The sequence below is a fragment of the Grampus griseus genome, assembly GCF_964374135.1.
Source record: "Grampus griseus genome assembly, chromosome: 7".
NCBI lineage: Eukaryota > Metazoa > Chordata > Mammalia > Artiodactyla > Delphinidae > Grampus > Grampus griseus.
The window spans coordinates 43,234,971-43,250,355 of NC_139001.1; the positions used below are offsets into that span (position 1 = coordinate 43,234,971).

A 15,385-nucleotide genomic window follows, 5' to 3' on the forward strand; every position below is an offset into this window, starting at 1 on the left:
TTATATGAAATGTCCAGAACAGGCAAATCCATAGAGAAGGAAAGTAGATTACTAGTTTCCATGGGTAGAAGAGAAATAGGTATTGACTACTAATATCTCTAATACCTAGGGTATCTTTTAGGAGTGATAAAAGTGTCCCCAAATTGACCGTGGTCATGGTTGTACAACTCTATGAATATACTAAAAGCCATTAAATTGTACATTTTGAATGAGTAAATTATGTAGTAGGTAAATTATATTTCAATAAAACTGTTAAGAATGTTTAATTAAAAAAATCAATAATGACAAAAAATTGGGTAACTTAACAGTACACCATTTTCTTCAATATAAGATCAACAATATGATTTAGTAGCTAGCTAGGCTTTAAATAGTGTACATTCTGGGTTACCCATGATAATGACAAGTTCTAAAAGTTAAAATAAAACAGTACAGGTATACTATTAAATAGTAAAGTCAGGATTTCACCTATTTCAAATTATGCTAAGGGAAGTCTGCTTTCTTTGAGATCACACGAAATGACAGTAATAGTTGTCACAGAAAAATACTACGCAACAAAAGGGAAGCCAAGAAACAAAAAATTTCCAGTATTATCTATGTAAAAGAAAAACCAAATGCAGACACAGAAATCAAAATATGGAAATCAGGGCTTCCCTGGTGGCACAGTGGTTGAGAGTCCGCCTGCTGATGCAGGGGACACGGGTTCGTGCCCCGGTCCAGGAAGATCCCACATGCCGCGGAGCGGCTGGGCCCCGCAACTGGAGAGGCCACAACAGTGAGAGGCCCGCGCACCGCAAAAAAAAAAAAAAATGGAAATCAGGCTGTGCTAAATTAGTTTATACTCGTATTTGTGTATATTCATGTATCTGTCCTTTCATTTTTTTTTTTTGGACGTTATCAGGTTTAGACTCTAGGGCCCTAGGAGGTAGCTAATGTGTGTATTCCAAATGGTACCACATAAACGTGGGCATTTACTATTTTGTAAATCATAAATATTCAGCAAATACTACATACGCTACATTTAAGAAGATCTTCCAAGAACACTAAAGCATTTCATGGCATGACAGAGCAATTTTCAGATGTAAGCACTGCTCACTCTGACTTTGGCTTAAAAGCCAGACATCTGAACACTTGGAAATACACCAGAGATTAAAACACCAGCTTTACTGCATTATAAAACCTCAGTCTAAAAGTGGAATTCTCCTTTTCCACTCTGCTCTGCCATAGTCGGAAGGAAAGAACTGAAGGGTTCAGTTTAGAATTTTTAATTTAAAAAGAATTATGATAACAGAAATAACACAAGCTAATTAATAAAGGCTACTATCTGAAGTAATGACATATATTAGCTTAGTAAAATGACAAAATGGACATCTGAAATTTTGGGGCATGTTTTTAACTAGAATGCAAAAAATTGATTAATTTTAACAAATATTTATTCTAAGGGAATAAAACAAGCAAAAAATTCTTCCATGTTATACCAGAAAAAGCTTTTCAAACTAAGTATATGAACCTTACAAAGATGTGGTTCATGACTGAGGCTGATAGTAAAAGAGTAACTACTATAATTTCTTTATCTATTCATTATATTCAGATTAATGTTAATTTATCATCATAATCTTACAAAGCTAGGATAATATTAATACATTTGTTTCTTTTAATTTTATAACGCTAGATAGACACACATGCACATACATACACAGAGTGTAGTTTCACCATAAATTACCCTTGAAATTTTCAATATAAAAAAGACCCACAAACTCTTTTCTTGCTGGGGCTAATCTAAAACCAAGACTCTAGAGCACAGAACCTATGCAGAACTCAAGAAGGAGTGGTATGGTATAGTGACGCCTTCATTTTCCCATTATTTCCCAGATTCCTGGTATTGGCTCAGGCTTGGAAAAAGTCAAAGAATATCAAGGCAAAACCTCTTGTTAAACTTTATATTCAGTTATTACAAAACAGTGCTAAATTCCTGAGTTCTTATTGTGATTTTTTTTCTTATAGACTTAGTGTCAGTAAAATGTATATGGCAAAAAAATGTATTACTTACAATGTTAAAGTCATTTACCTCAAGCCTATTTTATTTCTTACCACTCAATTCACCAGAACCACCTAGTTTATCCAAGTTTGTATTTTGGGGAAAATAGTAATTTTTCTTGTAAAATGTTTAATCTTGTGAGAACAAAAATATTCTTTCCATATTAAATCTAGATGTCAGTGAATTTAATAAATAAGGTACTTTTGCATATGTCCTTATTGAAGTTGCTAGTTTACAGTAATCTCCATAAAATCAAATGTAGCATCAGGATAGAAAGATTATGGTAAAATAAGTAAGAAAATTCAACTGCCCTCAAAACAAATAGAAAGAGAAGCATAAGAAAGTATCAGTCTTGTAACTTCATTTTAAAAACTCATAAAACAATACTGAGTATAAGGCGTATTTTTTTATTTTTCATCCAGCAGAAAGAAAAAATACAAAAGTATATTTCTCACAACCATTACTGTAATTCCTTCACTCTTGTTTTCTTCAATTCTATTTTAACTTGTCACACAATGAGGAACCTAGCATATGCCTGAAAGATTAAAAAACAGAAACCAATCTATAGGTTGGTGTTTAGATTTAACACCTCTATCAGATCAAAAGTACTAACTACCTTTGTCCTCCCCTTTTCTTTTGGATTCCTGTAAAGCAATAAGACTTGTTAGTTATCCAACTATTTAACACAAGATATTTCTTTCAAATACTAAATGTTATGGAGAAAAAACAAAACATCACCTCAACTAGGGCCACCATTAAAGCTTTTTATTATGGAAGTTTTCAAATATATACAATATACAAAAGTAGAAAGAAAAGAATATAAGCATGCATGTACCCATCATTTAGCTTCAATGATTACCAACATACAGTAATAATCACATGCATCACTCCCAGCTACACTCCACTGAATTATCTTAAAGCAAATTCTGGACCCTGTGAGACTTTATAAGATATTCCCCTATAGGTGGTTATAAAGTGAAAATCTTACTTCCTGCCTCTGTCTTTTCTCTAGCCCACTTTCCAGTGGTATGAGATGCCTAAAAAACCTGTTTTTTAAAGTAGGTTAACTATCTCTATGGGTTTCAGAGAAATTCCATGACAAATGAAAAAGTATCAATGCTTTTAATTTTCTTTTTCTTCGGAAAAAAAACTAGTTAGATTTACACAGGAAAATGAGGTATTTCTTCTTCCAAGTAACTTTTATATAATTCTTACCATCTTCATTTAAGAACAGTTTGTTGAACCTTAATCCACTTGGCTCTTTCCCAACATATCGATGCACATATTCTGTTCCAAGATCATTAACAGCAATGGCATATTTCAAAGGTTTTACACAGGATTGAAGGCAAAATGGAACTTTGGTATCCCCAATAGAATGCCTATTTAAAAGTAGATTTAAAAAATAATTAAGATCAACTGTGAAAAAATGTAACAATAACTGGAGCTGTTATTTACATGTTAATTCTAATTTATAACAGTTTTCCCATAATTCAACAGCAAGTTTACTTGGATATTGAAGAATAATTATGTTTATTTTAACAGGGATACTGCAATAAAAAGGCAAAAGCTTTCAAGTACTCAGGTAATAGACTGGTTCAAAATTAGATAACAAGTAATGCAAAAAATTGCCTCCGGGGCTTCCCTTGTGACACAGTGGTTGAGAGTCCGCCTGCTGATTCAGGGTACACGGGTTCGTGCCCCTGTCCGGGAAGATCCCACATGCCGCAGAGCGGCTGGGCCCGTGAGCCATGGCCGCTGAATCTGCGCGTCCAGAGCCTATGCTCCGCAACGGGAGAGGCCACAAGAGTGAGAGGCCCGCGTACCGCAAAAAAAAAAAAAAAGAAAAGAAAAAAAAGAGAAAGAAAAAATTGCCTCTGAGGGCAACAGGGTATGGCCCTCCTTACTCCTATCTGTATTCAATCATATAAAATGAACTAGCCCTTTTAGAAATTAGTCACAATTTTTTTTACTCATAGCTTTAATAATGGCTAAACTGTGGTTAGTTTTTAAATGAAGCTCAGTTTATTCAATAAACTGAGACCCTGTCTATAAATGCCTCATCTTGTGAACCATATCTATTGACAATTTCAGCCCCATTAAAAGAAACAGCATCCAGTTTTATAAACCTGATAGAGCTGGCACTAACGGCAATCATAATCACCATGTAGATAAACAACAGAGCAAACTAAGATGAAAATGAAATAGAGAATAGGTTTGAAAGTGAAAAAACTGTGACTGGCCCCATTATAATGTAAGCTTAACAAGGGCAGTGATCTTTGTTTTATTTGCTGAAGTATCCCAGGTGCCCCAAACAATGTTCCAGCACATTACAGGCACTCATTTATTCGAGTGAAATTTATTCACAGTGAAACTGGGCACTATAATAACTACCCCTGGGCAAACAGGGGGTTTAATGGAGACATCAGAAAGACACCTTACTTCTAAGTATATGATGGAATATAAATAAATATGTGTATATATATATATATATAATATATAATATTTTTCCTGTCAAATTTATGAATAACTTCTAATTCAGACCATAACTTCAATTTGGCAATCATTCTGAAACCTGACAAAAGCCTGTCTTACTACCTTTGGATTTAAAAATACCTATGTTCTAGCCCAAAGTCAAGTTTCTTATCTCTAGATAAGAAAACTGAACTAAAAGAATCATCTCTACACACAAAGTATGTTTAAGAAGAAAAAACACATGTGCAATAATTAGGTGATAATAATTTCTTCCAAATATAAAAATTTCCACTACATGATAAACCATTTCCTCCAAATACAAAAAAATAGGAATACCACTCCCTACTGGAATTTGCTCCGTAAGGATAAGCCATGTCTTCTCATGCATTTGTGTCTGCTCATAGCACCTGATATTTAATTCAACACACAAGTGTTTAGTACATTTCACAGGCCCAGATAAGGATAAAAGCCTGTCATAATGGAGAGAACAATGGACTGGAATTTAAGAGACCAAGGTGCTAGTTTCACCTCTGCCAGTTTTATACAAACTCTGAACCTCAGATTCCTTATTATAAGAATGAATGAGCCAAACCACATGTTTTTTTAAACTGTAAATATTTGAGGAAGATAAGTAGTAAAAAATAAAAGGATCACTTACAATGGAGGCACTTAAGAGATACAAGTTTTAATAAATGGGTGGAAAAGCTTTAACTGGGACATTATCTTAAAAAATAAAATCTAAAATTATATGGCTAAATGATTTGTAGTTTTAACAAAATTTAGGATAAAATTACATCTCTGATATAAATTCATCAAGTTATATACACCTCGGAGTTGTATATCTCATTTTATTTAAGTTATATTTTAATGAAAAAAAATAATTACCTTAGTAAAAGCAAAGAAAAAACCAGAAAGATTATACCTCTGAGCTAAAGTCTTCCAATGAGTAAAAAAATATTGATTTTTCTTTTTTTGGCATAATTTTTCTGACTGATAAAACCAAATTACAACACGATAAGAAATCTTATGTCTGACTCATAGCATAATAAAAAAGGTCATGCTTAAAAAAATATTTCAGAACTCTATTTTTCCAAGGGCCTCTCTTAATTTACTTTTTTTTAAATTGACTTTTTAAATCAAATCATTCTCTTTGAAGTGCCCTCATATTGTTATCCTTTTTATAATTCTACTGGATCATCAAATGTCAGTGGTTATGCCCGGAGTGTGAGTATATCCCAAAGATCACCTTCGTAGACTTCATGAAATCCTGTGTCTTTTGAAAATGACTGATGGGTAAGAGACTTTATTACATTATATTGCCTTAACTACCATGCTAATCATATAAGCAGCAAGAGGAACAAAGATAATGACAGGATAGGTAACCCATGTTAAGCCAAGAAAGGTGAACTAATTTTATTAGCGGTCAGTTCATTAGTGAATAATTTCATGTTCTGCCAAATCTACTTTTCCTAAGTAAATGTGTAACTGCAGTTCCTTGAACAATAAGCATTCAAGTAACAAGACTACAACTGTGAATAAGATAGATGAAATGCCTCATAAAATTTAGTATAAGGTATTGTTTCAGTTGAGTTTTCTAACTTAAACTAAAATCTAAACTTCTTTACCTTCTTGAATTTATGTCAGGTCAGGGGGCTAATTACTATTACAGAAGAGGCTCCTCTCTACCTCATGTTCACTGTTATGCAAAATTTAAGGCTTAGAGTTGGTTTTGATGGATCTGAAATAAACTTACCTCTGTCCATCTACTGTACAAACGGACACACCCCACAAATCAGGACTGAACTTGGCTAACTGAGGAATATAATCTGCAACCTATCCAAAACAATGGAAAGAAATTAACAGATATAATATAGGCAAATAGTATTTTCTTCTACCAAAAAACTGATCTCAATTTAGCTTCTACCAATGAACAGTTATTTTATAATACTCAGTGGCTTTGTAGTCTATCTTTTATAACAATATTCATAAAAACTAAGGGCACAACAGACTTGAGGATTACAAGTGAAATCTAAGTGACTTCTCTCAGTCTCCATCACCTACTATGTTTTCCAATGCATTCTGTCTTCCTAAAAAAGCACAGTCTAAAAGAACTAGGATTTGATTTTTTTTTTTAAGGGTAACAGAGAACTTCTTTAATCAGGGTCATGCTAATAGGGTTTCATTACCTAAAAACTTTCAGTATGGAGAATAAATAAAATAGCGCTTGTATTATGTAGAGGATTTTAAAAACTGGGAACATTTTATTTAATGTTCAAGGATATCATACCTGCAGAAATTCCCAGTAAGCTACTTTTTAATTAATTAAAAATTTAAAAGCCATCTCAATCATTTGAAAATCAAAAAGAACTCTTAAGCTTAGATTTCTTTTTAGCCAAAATAACAATTAACTATTTGAAATATTTTAAAAGCACTTACTCCAGTGGCTTCACTTAAATTTCTTAATCAGCAAAACACAAACTACACAATTTTACTCTCTACCTCAAGTTTAGTTGAATTTATTAAGTGATAGGCTTAGGAAAAACGTTACCTTTCCTCCAGACTGCTTTTTAGCACTCTCATATAACTCATCAATGTGTGAAGTAAAAGACATAAAGTCAGGAATGACAAACTTTCTTCTAAAGGCTTGTGTCAACAAAACAATGTTGCTTTGAACACATCTGTGGAATACGAGAAAAAAATTAATAGACTGGGTACCTTTCAAATATTAGTACTTGCTAATAATAACAATATTAATCAGGAGAATATTCAAACAATAAAGAAATTCAACATTTTAAACAACAAACTAAATTCTATAAATTATACTCTTTCTACATTATTTTCTTTCCTTCAAGCAGCCTTTCATGTAGCTGCTTGTAAGCTGTTGAACAAATTAAAGAAATAAATTAGCCTAAAAATTGTGTCAAAGATTAAAACAGCAGAGCATTCCACCAGATTAAGTACCAAGACCATCTAAAAACAAGCTTTTCAGCCTACCAGAGTTGATAAGCATTCAGCAAGACATTTGGTTAACAAAAATCAGACTTTAATATATAGCTGAGATCCTGTTTATTCTTCCATGAAATAACCTCAGACACATATCCTTTAATTTCTACGTATTACTAGTATTTCACAAAAAAATAAACATTTTGTATTTTAATATATATTTCCTAAATTACATTTTGAAAAATTTGCATTTCTAAGCTAAAAAAAATGGAAATAATACCAACTTCGTTTAGTCAGATTTGTCTCTTATGTGAAATACTTATTAAAATGCTTATAAAAATAATGTATAACTTTAAAAATTATATACAGTAGTATAATAATTTTATATTATTTGAATCACCAAAAATGTTAAATTACATTATTCTATTCACTGTAAGATGTGTATATATATTGTAGAATAAAATTGTTTCACTGTTAAAAATTATTTAAAAGATATGATAAACCATCTGGATAGGAGAGCATGAAATCTAATGATTTGAACCAATATTCTACTTTGTTTTAAAAAGGATTCAAGCTAGAAAATCAACTTATTAATGTAACCTTAAAGAGTTTAAAAATAGGTAACAGCCAGCCATATACTCTAAATTCATCTTCTTAAGAGAGTCTCAGAAACTTAGTAATAGAATAGTTAATTGATAAAGGAAGACATTTGCAGACCTGAGCATCAAGCCATAATATCAACTTAAGACTAAGCCCATAACAGACTAAAAAGTACTAAGTTTCAAGTACTACTTATCCTGCTTAACCCTCAAAACATGAACACTCTGAGAAGATGATTTCCCCACTTTACAGATAAGAAAAATCTGTGTTTAACTTGCAAGTAAATAACATGCACTAATTATAAATGGAGAGTCGGAGAAGTAGACACTCTCGGTATTTCTTTTTCAATCCATGGTAAATGATAAATTTTTATATCTCAGTATCTTAATTCAAGTTGTTCTTAATAAAACATCAAATTAGAATTAAAAGCCAGCTATCACACTTTAACTATTAATAAAAATCCAGAATATATACTCACTTGGTCAACATAAAATTAAACACTGATTTAAAATAAAATAGGTTATTTTCAGTGATAAAGATGTGCTTCAGTTACAACATGAAAAAGTTACAGTCCTAATTTCCATTATTAATCTACAGATGTAGAAATAATTGACATCCAAGAGATAACAAATATTTACTTCAATAAACTTTGATAAATTTTGACACAGTTTCAATGTTAATCTAATAAATACTTTTTGCCATTGACTTAATATTCAATATGCTCCAAACAGCAATTCAACTTGCACGTGAGTTGCAAGTAATATATAACAAAAGACACATTTCTCAGCAGAAAGAAGTTAGGACAATTCCTGACCTTAAATCACTATATCTGTATCAAATCAAATCTACATGGCCCCTTTTTCAAGAAGTATTACATGAGAAAACATGAGGACTGCCAAACATAAATTATTAACCTTACTACTAACTATTTAACTACTCAAAATTAAACAGCACTTTTAAAAGGAGGCTTTATCATTAACAATATTGTACAGTCAGTGAAACTGGGATTTTTTTTTTTTTGCTCTATCAGAAGGTGCTCATAAAGCTGTGCGAACAGCCTTCACTGGTGAATTACTATGGCCAACCAAGGCAATACCATTCAAAAGAGTGTCTAGCTGCACGCTGATGAACAAACTGTAATGTTTTTCTTGGGAGTTATTTTAATATAGATGTCATGAATCTAAGTAGAAAATCAGAAGGGATATAAAGTGACCTGAGGAGGAAGTGCTTATGCTTTTCAACAGTCACATCTTTCTCATGCTTTGTTCAGTTTTCTCATCTGTAAACTGGTAATAATAATTTTTCTTTCCTTCTTTACTTAAATGTTTAGGGTTAGCAACTGTAATGCACATCAATGTTTTACAAAATATCTCACATATAATTTTTCATTAGTAAAATAACATAGTGGATAAGAATTTTTTAAGAAAAAGCAAATACAAAGACTACCATTCATTTCCTCCAAAACAAAAAAGATAAAAAAATTATGATCACACATAAAAATACTTCTAATATTTATATGGCTAAAAATGCATGAATAAATAAGGCATTCCTTTTCAATACAAATTTTCTACTTCTATTGAGATTATTAGCATTAAAAACAATTGATTATCTAGATAGGTACAGGCAGTCTCCAACTTTCAAATAGACCATGCTCCAAAAAATATGCATAGAATTCATCTTCCCATTCAGAAAAAATTCTACATATTAGATGTTTCTCAGATTACCCTCAAAGGCTAAATATATTAAGCAACAATGTATTTTAGGTAAAATATCAACACGTTGACTTCAACCAAACCTTTCCACTTTCCTTTATAAATTACTTCTTTGGGAAGATGAATTCCATTGTACCCACCTGCATGGAGGTGAGATTATTTCTGGCAACACTAACTAGAAAACTTCTCATTTTGAAAACAGAGAAAAAACTTCTCTGAAGCAATCACCATTCCAGGTGACCTGAAAAGGTTAATAGTCAGAGGTGTTTTGTTTGTTTTGTTTTGGCGGTACGCGGGCCTCTCAGTGTTGTGGCCTCTCCCGTTGCGGAGCACAGGCTCTGGACACGCAGGCTCAGTGGCCATGGTTCACGGGCCCAGCCGCTCCGCGGCATGTGGGATCTTCCCGGACCGGGGCACGAACCCGTGTCCCCTGCATTGGCAGGCGGACTCTCAACCACTGCACCACCAGGGAAGCCCAATAGTCAGAGGTTTTGAATCACCTCATTCTAGGGATGAAAAGAGAAATCATATGCCTATAGATGTAAACTTTTCCATTGCTTGTTCACATATACCACCACTAAGCATTTGTCAAGTTGGGAACTGCCTATATTACAATCATCAATTTTTTAAAAAAATTGGATTAGTATTTAAAATAATGCTAATTGTTAGTTTTTAATATACTTATGGGTAGAAAATTTTATGATTGTTTCCTGGCTTCATACTCAGTGTATTTAAATTACTTTCAATTTCATATTTAAACAGAGCAATATGTTTATGAAGCACAAAAGAAATTTAACCAGTACTAAAAAGATATAAAATACTGCTTTCACTTAGGAATTCCAAAGCAATTCCTTATACCCATTATCAACAGACCTACCTACCAACTCTCTGACAACTTCATTCTCAGATATACCAAAATAACCCCCAGAAGGCACCCCACAATCAAGATACTTTGCACAGAGAGTTCATGAACACTAAAAATAAAATAATCTTTACTGCAAAGGCACAGCTAACTAGAAGTGATTTCCTTCCCTTCACAAAGAAACAGGTTCTGAAGATTCAAAATTCCTAACACCAATTCCAACATGGAACTAAAATGTACACTTAATAAGGTCGGCTGAGTTCACAGAATCAAGAACCTTGTGGTGAAAAGACAGAGATCTAAAATTGTCAGCAGTGCTTCACAGTATGCCAAGATACTTGGGAGGATCTCAGTTAAATACTTATACCTTCAAATGACTTAATACTCCAGGATATTCCCAGGAGACATCTAGAACAAATCATCTAGCCCCCAAAAGACAATAAAAGAAAAAAAATAATAAAAATGCATACATACAAATAAACTTTCAAGGTAGATGCTGGAATTCGTTGGATCTATTCCAACCTAAGCCTATGGTCTGGAAAAAGCCAATACCTTACAGTAGTGTTTACAGTTTTATACAAGTTTTCATTTAATTTTAGTTGTAAAATACCATTTACCTCCTTGGGATCCATGACAAACTTGCTGTCTATTAAATCATTAAGCAATCAGACTAGTAGGAACACATTAATGAAGATAAATAATAAAGATATGCAAATATAAGAAAGTCAAAATAAATATTCTCATTCAACCAAATGAAGGCATTCATGTCCAAAGTTAGCATTAAGTTTTTAAACATTATGAAGAAAACAAAAACAGCCAAAAGCCTATGTAGTAATACGTCTGAAGAGAGGAGAGAAGCAGACAACAGAGACATATAAAACTAACGAATATAGGCTGCCTGAAGCCGTCTCATTTTACGGTGTCATCTAAAACACCTTGTAGGAAAGAACTGAGACCATGTTGAGAAAGGCTGCAAGATATGCAGATGAATTAAGAGATCAATTTAAACCATGACAGGACAAAGAGTGTGCTCTATTCAAACCGAATGCAATCTCCAGGTACTATAAATTGGAAACATCCATGGCTACGCTTCCTCAGAACAGTTTCAAAGTATATTCTTAGCCCCAATGTATTATAGAACTTTAATGTGCACCAAGTTGTTCCAAACAATTTATGTTTATAAGTCCCCTCCCCCCTTTTTTTCAGTTACACAGGAAGCACTGGTCTTCAAAGATGCAATTTCGTTTTAAAAGAAAAATCACCATATAGCATAGCAAGTGACCATTAAAGGTTTGGCAGAAATTTTTACTTTTAAAAAGATCTTTGTCTAGCATGACACCATCTGATGTTGTTTGAAGAGTTAATCTTAACATATCCATACACTCTTTCAACCTGGGATCAGACGTTCGCAATCCTGTAGATTTGAGTGCCTGTTTTTAAAAAAATAAGAGTTTGTAAATATATAGTGCAAATAAGGTATATGCTTATTCCAACTACAAGTTTTAACTCCTGTATATAAAAACTTCTACACAAGACCTGAATATGTATATGGCATTTTAGTGTCACTATTACCCACTTTCTGGACAAGTTTCTCATTGTTTCTTTCATTTTCTTTCATTGATTACCTTGAAATGAGCATGATGAAAATTTGAAAATAAGAGAAACAGTGTCAGTCAGAATCTACACGTCAGATGACCTTTAAAACTACATTTCAATATTACCATATTATTGATTCAGTATTACTGATTTTTAAAAAGTGAAGATAGAAAAATATAAAAACTTACTGTAATAAATTTATGAACAGGTATTTTCTCTTGTCCTTCTGCGATTGTATAGAATAGCAAATCTTCCAAGCTAGGTAACAGACCCTGCTTTATTTTACTAAAGGGGGAAAAAAGAAGACAAAATTAACCCTTATATGAACATTCAAGTGGATTTTAGCTATATCCATTTAAAAATAATCACTGAACCAAACTACAGTTGAGTTGATCTATTCATCAAGACCTAATATCATAATAAATGCTGATTTACCAAAATCAAACAGTATTACTGAAACCGCACTGAAAAACAAGTTTAAAAAATGATTCATTAATTAATACAGATATCCTTTAATCCCAAGTTTTAAAATCTTGAGCACTATTTCTAGTGGTGCTAATGCCTAGCCATCTGTTATGGTAATACCTTCCTGTACAGCCTAATACAATCACCCAATATTAATTATGGAGCCTAGCCAATGCTCAGGTAAGAGTCAATACTTTGTTCTCTTGTTGTTATTGTTTTTTAATATGATGACTATACATATATATTGTTCAAAGTTAACCTGATTGTAAATCTGGGGGAGAGAACAATTAAGTACTGGACAGTGAAGACTAGTGCGTAAGTCCTTGAATCCTGGCTACAATACTTACTAGCTGAGTCACCCTGGATAAATTAATTAACCTTTCTGTTAATCAATTTCCTCATCTGAGAAAGGGAGATAATAGGGCCTGCCTCACAGGGTTCTTGTGAGAATCAGTTGACTTAATACATTCAATATATTTAGAGCACTGCCTGGCAGAGAGTAAGTACTCAATCGTTGGTAGTTGTAGTTACTATGTCTAAAGTGACCTAGGCTTTTACATGTACAGACCAATGCCACAAATCACAAAGACTGTTAGAATAAAAATTTTACCATAAAAATACATTAAAATCTAGTATAAAGTGCTATGATTAACCAAACTTTTAATCAAGAAAAAATTTTTCCTATCCGTTGAAAAGCTTTCAGGTAAACAAACTATAATGAACCTATATAACGTCTTCTTTCTGGGGGCTCTGAAACTGAAATGAATACATTTCAATATTCTGAACATCTATGACTGCCATAAGTATTATAGTGATGTTATGAGAATTTTAGATCTAGGGCAGACCAATCCCCTCTCCATCCATCACTATTTATTAAAATCAAAGGTAGAAATATATATGTGTGTGTATATGTATAGAATGTGTTATATATAAAATATCTGGAAAGACTTTACCTGTATTTCAAGAAAGAGAGAAAATTAGAGAGTGGTCCATATATTTCTAACTTAAAAGACAATAGAATACAGTGTTGTTTCACAGAGCATGTACATTTACATATGGACATATAAAATTTCTCCGAAAAGACACATTAATGTTGGCATTAATATCATTTATACTTGTTTTCAAAGCTGTTATACCAACTTTTAGTTCTTAAAGTCAACCCTAAAGTATAGGAATTTCATACCAATGTTTAAAAAAACTAACACATAGGATTATTGTAATTTAATGATATATCCCAGATATATAAATATTCCCTGAAGCAATTCTGGCTCTTAAAGAACTTTTAAAAATGGATTTGGGATATTTTAATAATAAGAGTTAAAATTTATTGATCACTTTTGTTAAGTACTCTGCTGTTTTACATTCGTTCTAATTTAATCCCTCCAATGATGTCATAACAGAAGGTACCATTATCCAAAATATAGTATGGTTCCTGGCACACAGTAGAAGCTCAATTTATTCATTATTTGTTAAAAAAAAAATGACTAACTCTATCCCCATTTCACAGAGGCTCAGACAGGTCAACAAACTTCCCAAGACTGCAAAGTGGTAGAGATATAGTTAGAACCTCTGTTTCTCTGAATCCAGAGTCCAAACTATATACCACCACAGTTTTACTGGCTCTCAAACGTACTAGCTAGTTATTACTTTTATAAGGTACAATTTTTCTAGGTTTTAGCCTGATCTAAAACCATTAAACAGGATTCAACAATACTGATGACTTAATATAATACATTTAAAGAAAAATTGAGCCAGCTGTCAAAAACAATCAGTGGAAAATAACATACCAATTATTTACAGAAAGTGGTTTGTCAAATAAACTTCAGATAGTGGTAGTTTATCACTTTAAACTGCAGAATAAGCTTTCTATGTATTTATCACAGTAAATGCTATTTGTTTTGCCTAAAAGCTATGTAAGTAACATAAAATATACACTTCTTTAGCTTATGGTACATAGGGCAAAAAAATTAAAATGACCATGTTTACTTCCACAGCTAGCAAAAAAAGGTAAATATTTACTTGCTTTTGGAGAAGAGACTAATTTTTATCCATAGGAGAGAGATTTAAGTCGTCCCTAAAAAATATGCTCGCAAAATAAATGTTCAAAATTGATTTTTTTAAAAAAGTACTACCAATCTCAGCATTTAAAAGCTCAGACTCTTATTTGAGAATGAGTTCACTTCAACAGTCTGGTGAACAAATGCACAGATTCTCCCCAAACAACACACAGAAGTTATTCCAAAGACCTTTCTTGGTATTACCCCCTTTTCCTTCCCCAAATTTAATATGGTTTTGTGGCAACGCTTCATGATAATACATTTTGCTCTTAAAACTCAAAAGCTAAAAATTATAGTTTTCAGACTATATAGTAACTAGGATATTCTTGAGAAGTATTTAAGTTTTAATGACAAAAAAAATAGACTATAACAGGCTTTCAAATTGTAATATCAACAATTGTTGATAAGCCCTTAGATTCCTTAAGGAAAAACATGAATGGTTATGACACTCAGCAACTAAAATGGGATAGTTAAATCCAAAGTAAAGTCCTTGTTTCATACCTTTTTATTCCTTCCCTTTTATTCTCCCTCATTTTCTTTCTAATTTCTGCCTTTAAGATCTTTTCACTGCCATTTTGTTCCTTCTTTTACCCATTCCTTCTCCTACTTTACCCTCACAAAATACCTGCCTACAACACAGAAA

The 15,385-nt window shown here is 32.4% G+C and overlaps 1 protein-coding gene across 1 annotated transcript in view; it reads right to left on the reverse strand.

The window, feature by feature from the left end:
• Positions 1-15,385, reverse strand: part of GLS (glutaminase) — an 80,157-nt gene that overhangs the window by 54,495 nt on the left and 10,277 nt on the right. The window contains 6 exon segments of the mRNA XM_082658234.1: positions 3,251-3,414; positions 6,261-6,340; positions 7,056-7,185; positions 11,934-11,935; positions 11,941-12,054; positions 12,409-12,505. Coding sequence (XP_082514360.1) covers positions 3,251-3,414; positions 6,261-6,340; positions 7,056-7,185; positions 11,934-11,935; positions 11,941-12,054; positions 12,409-12,505 — 587 coding nt within the window.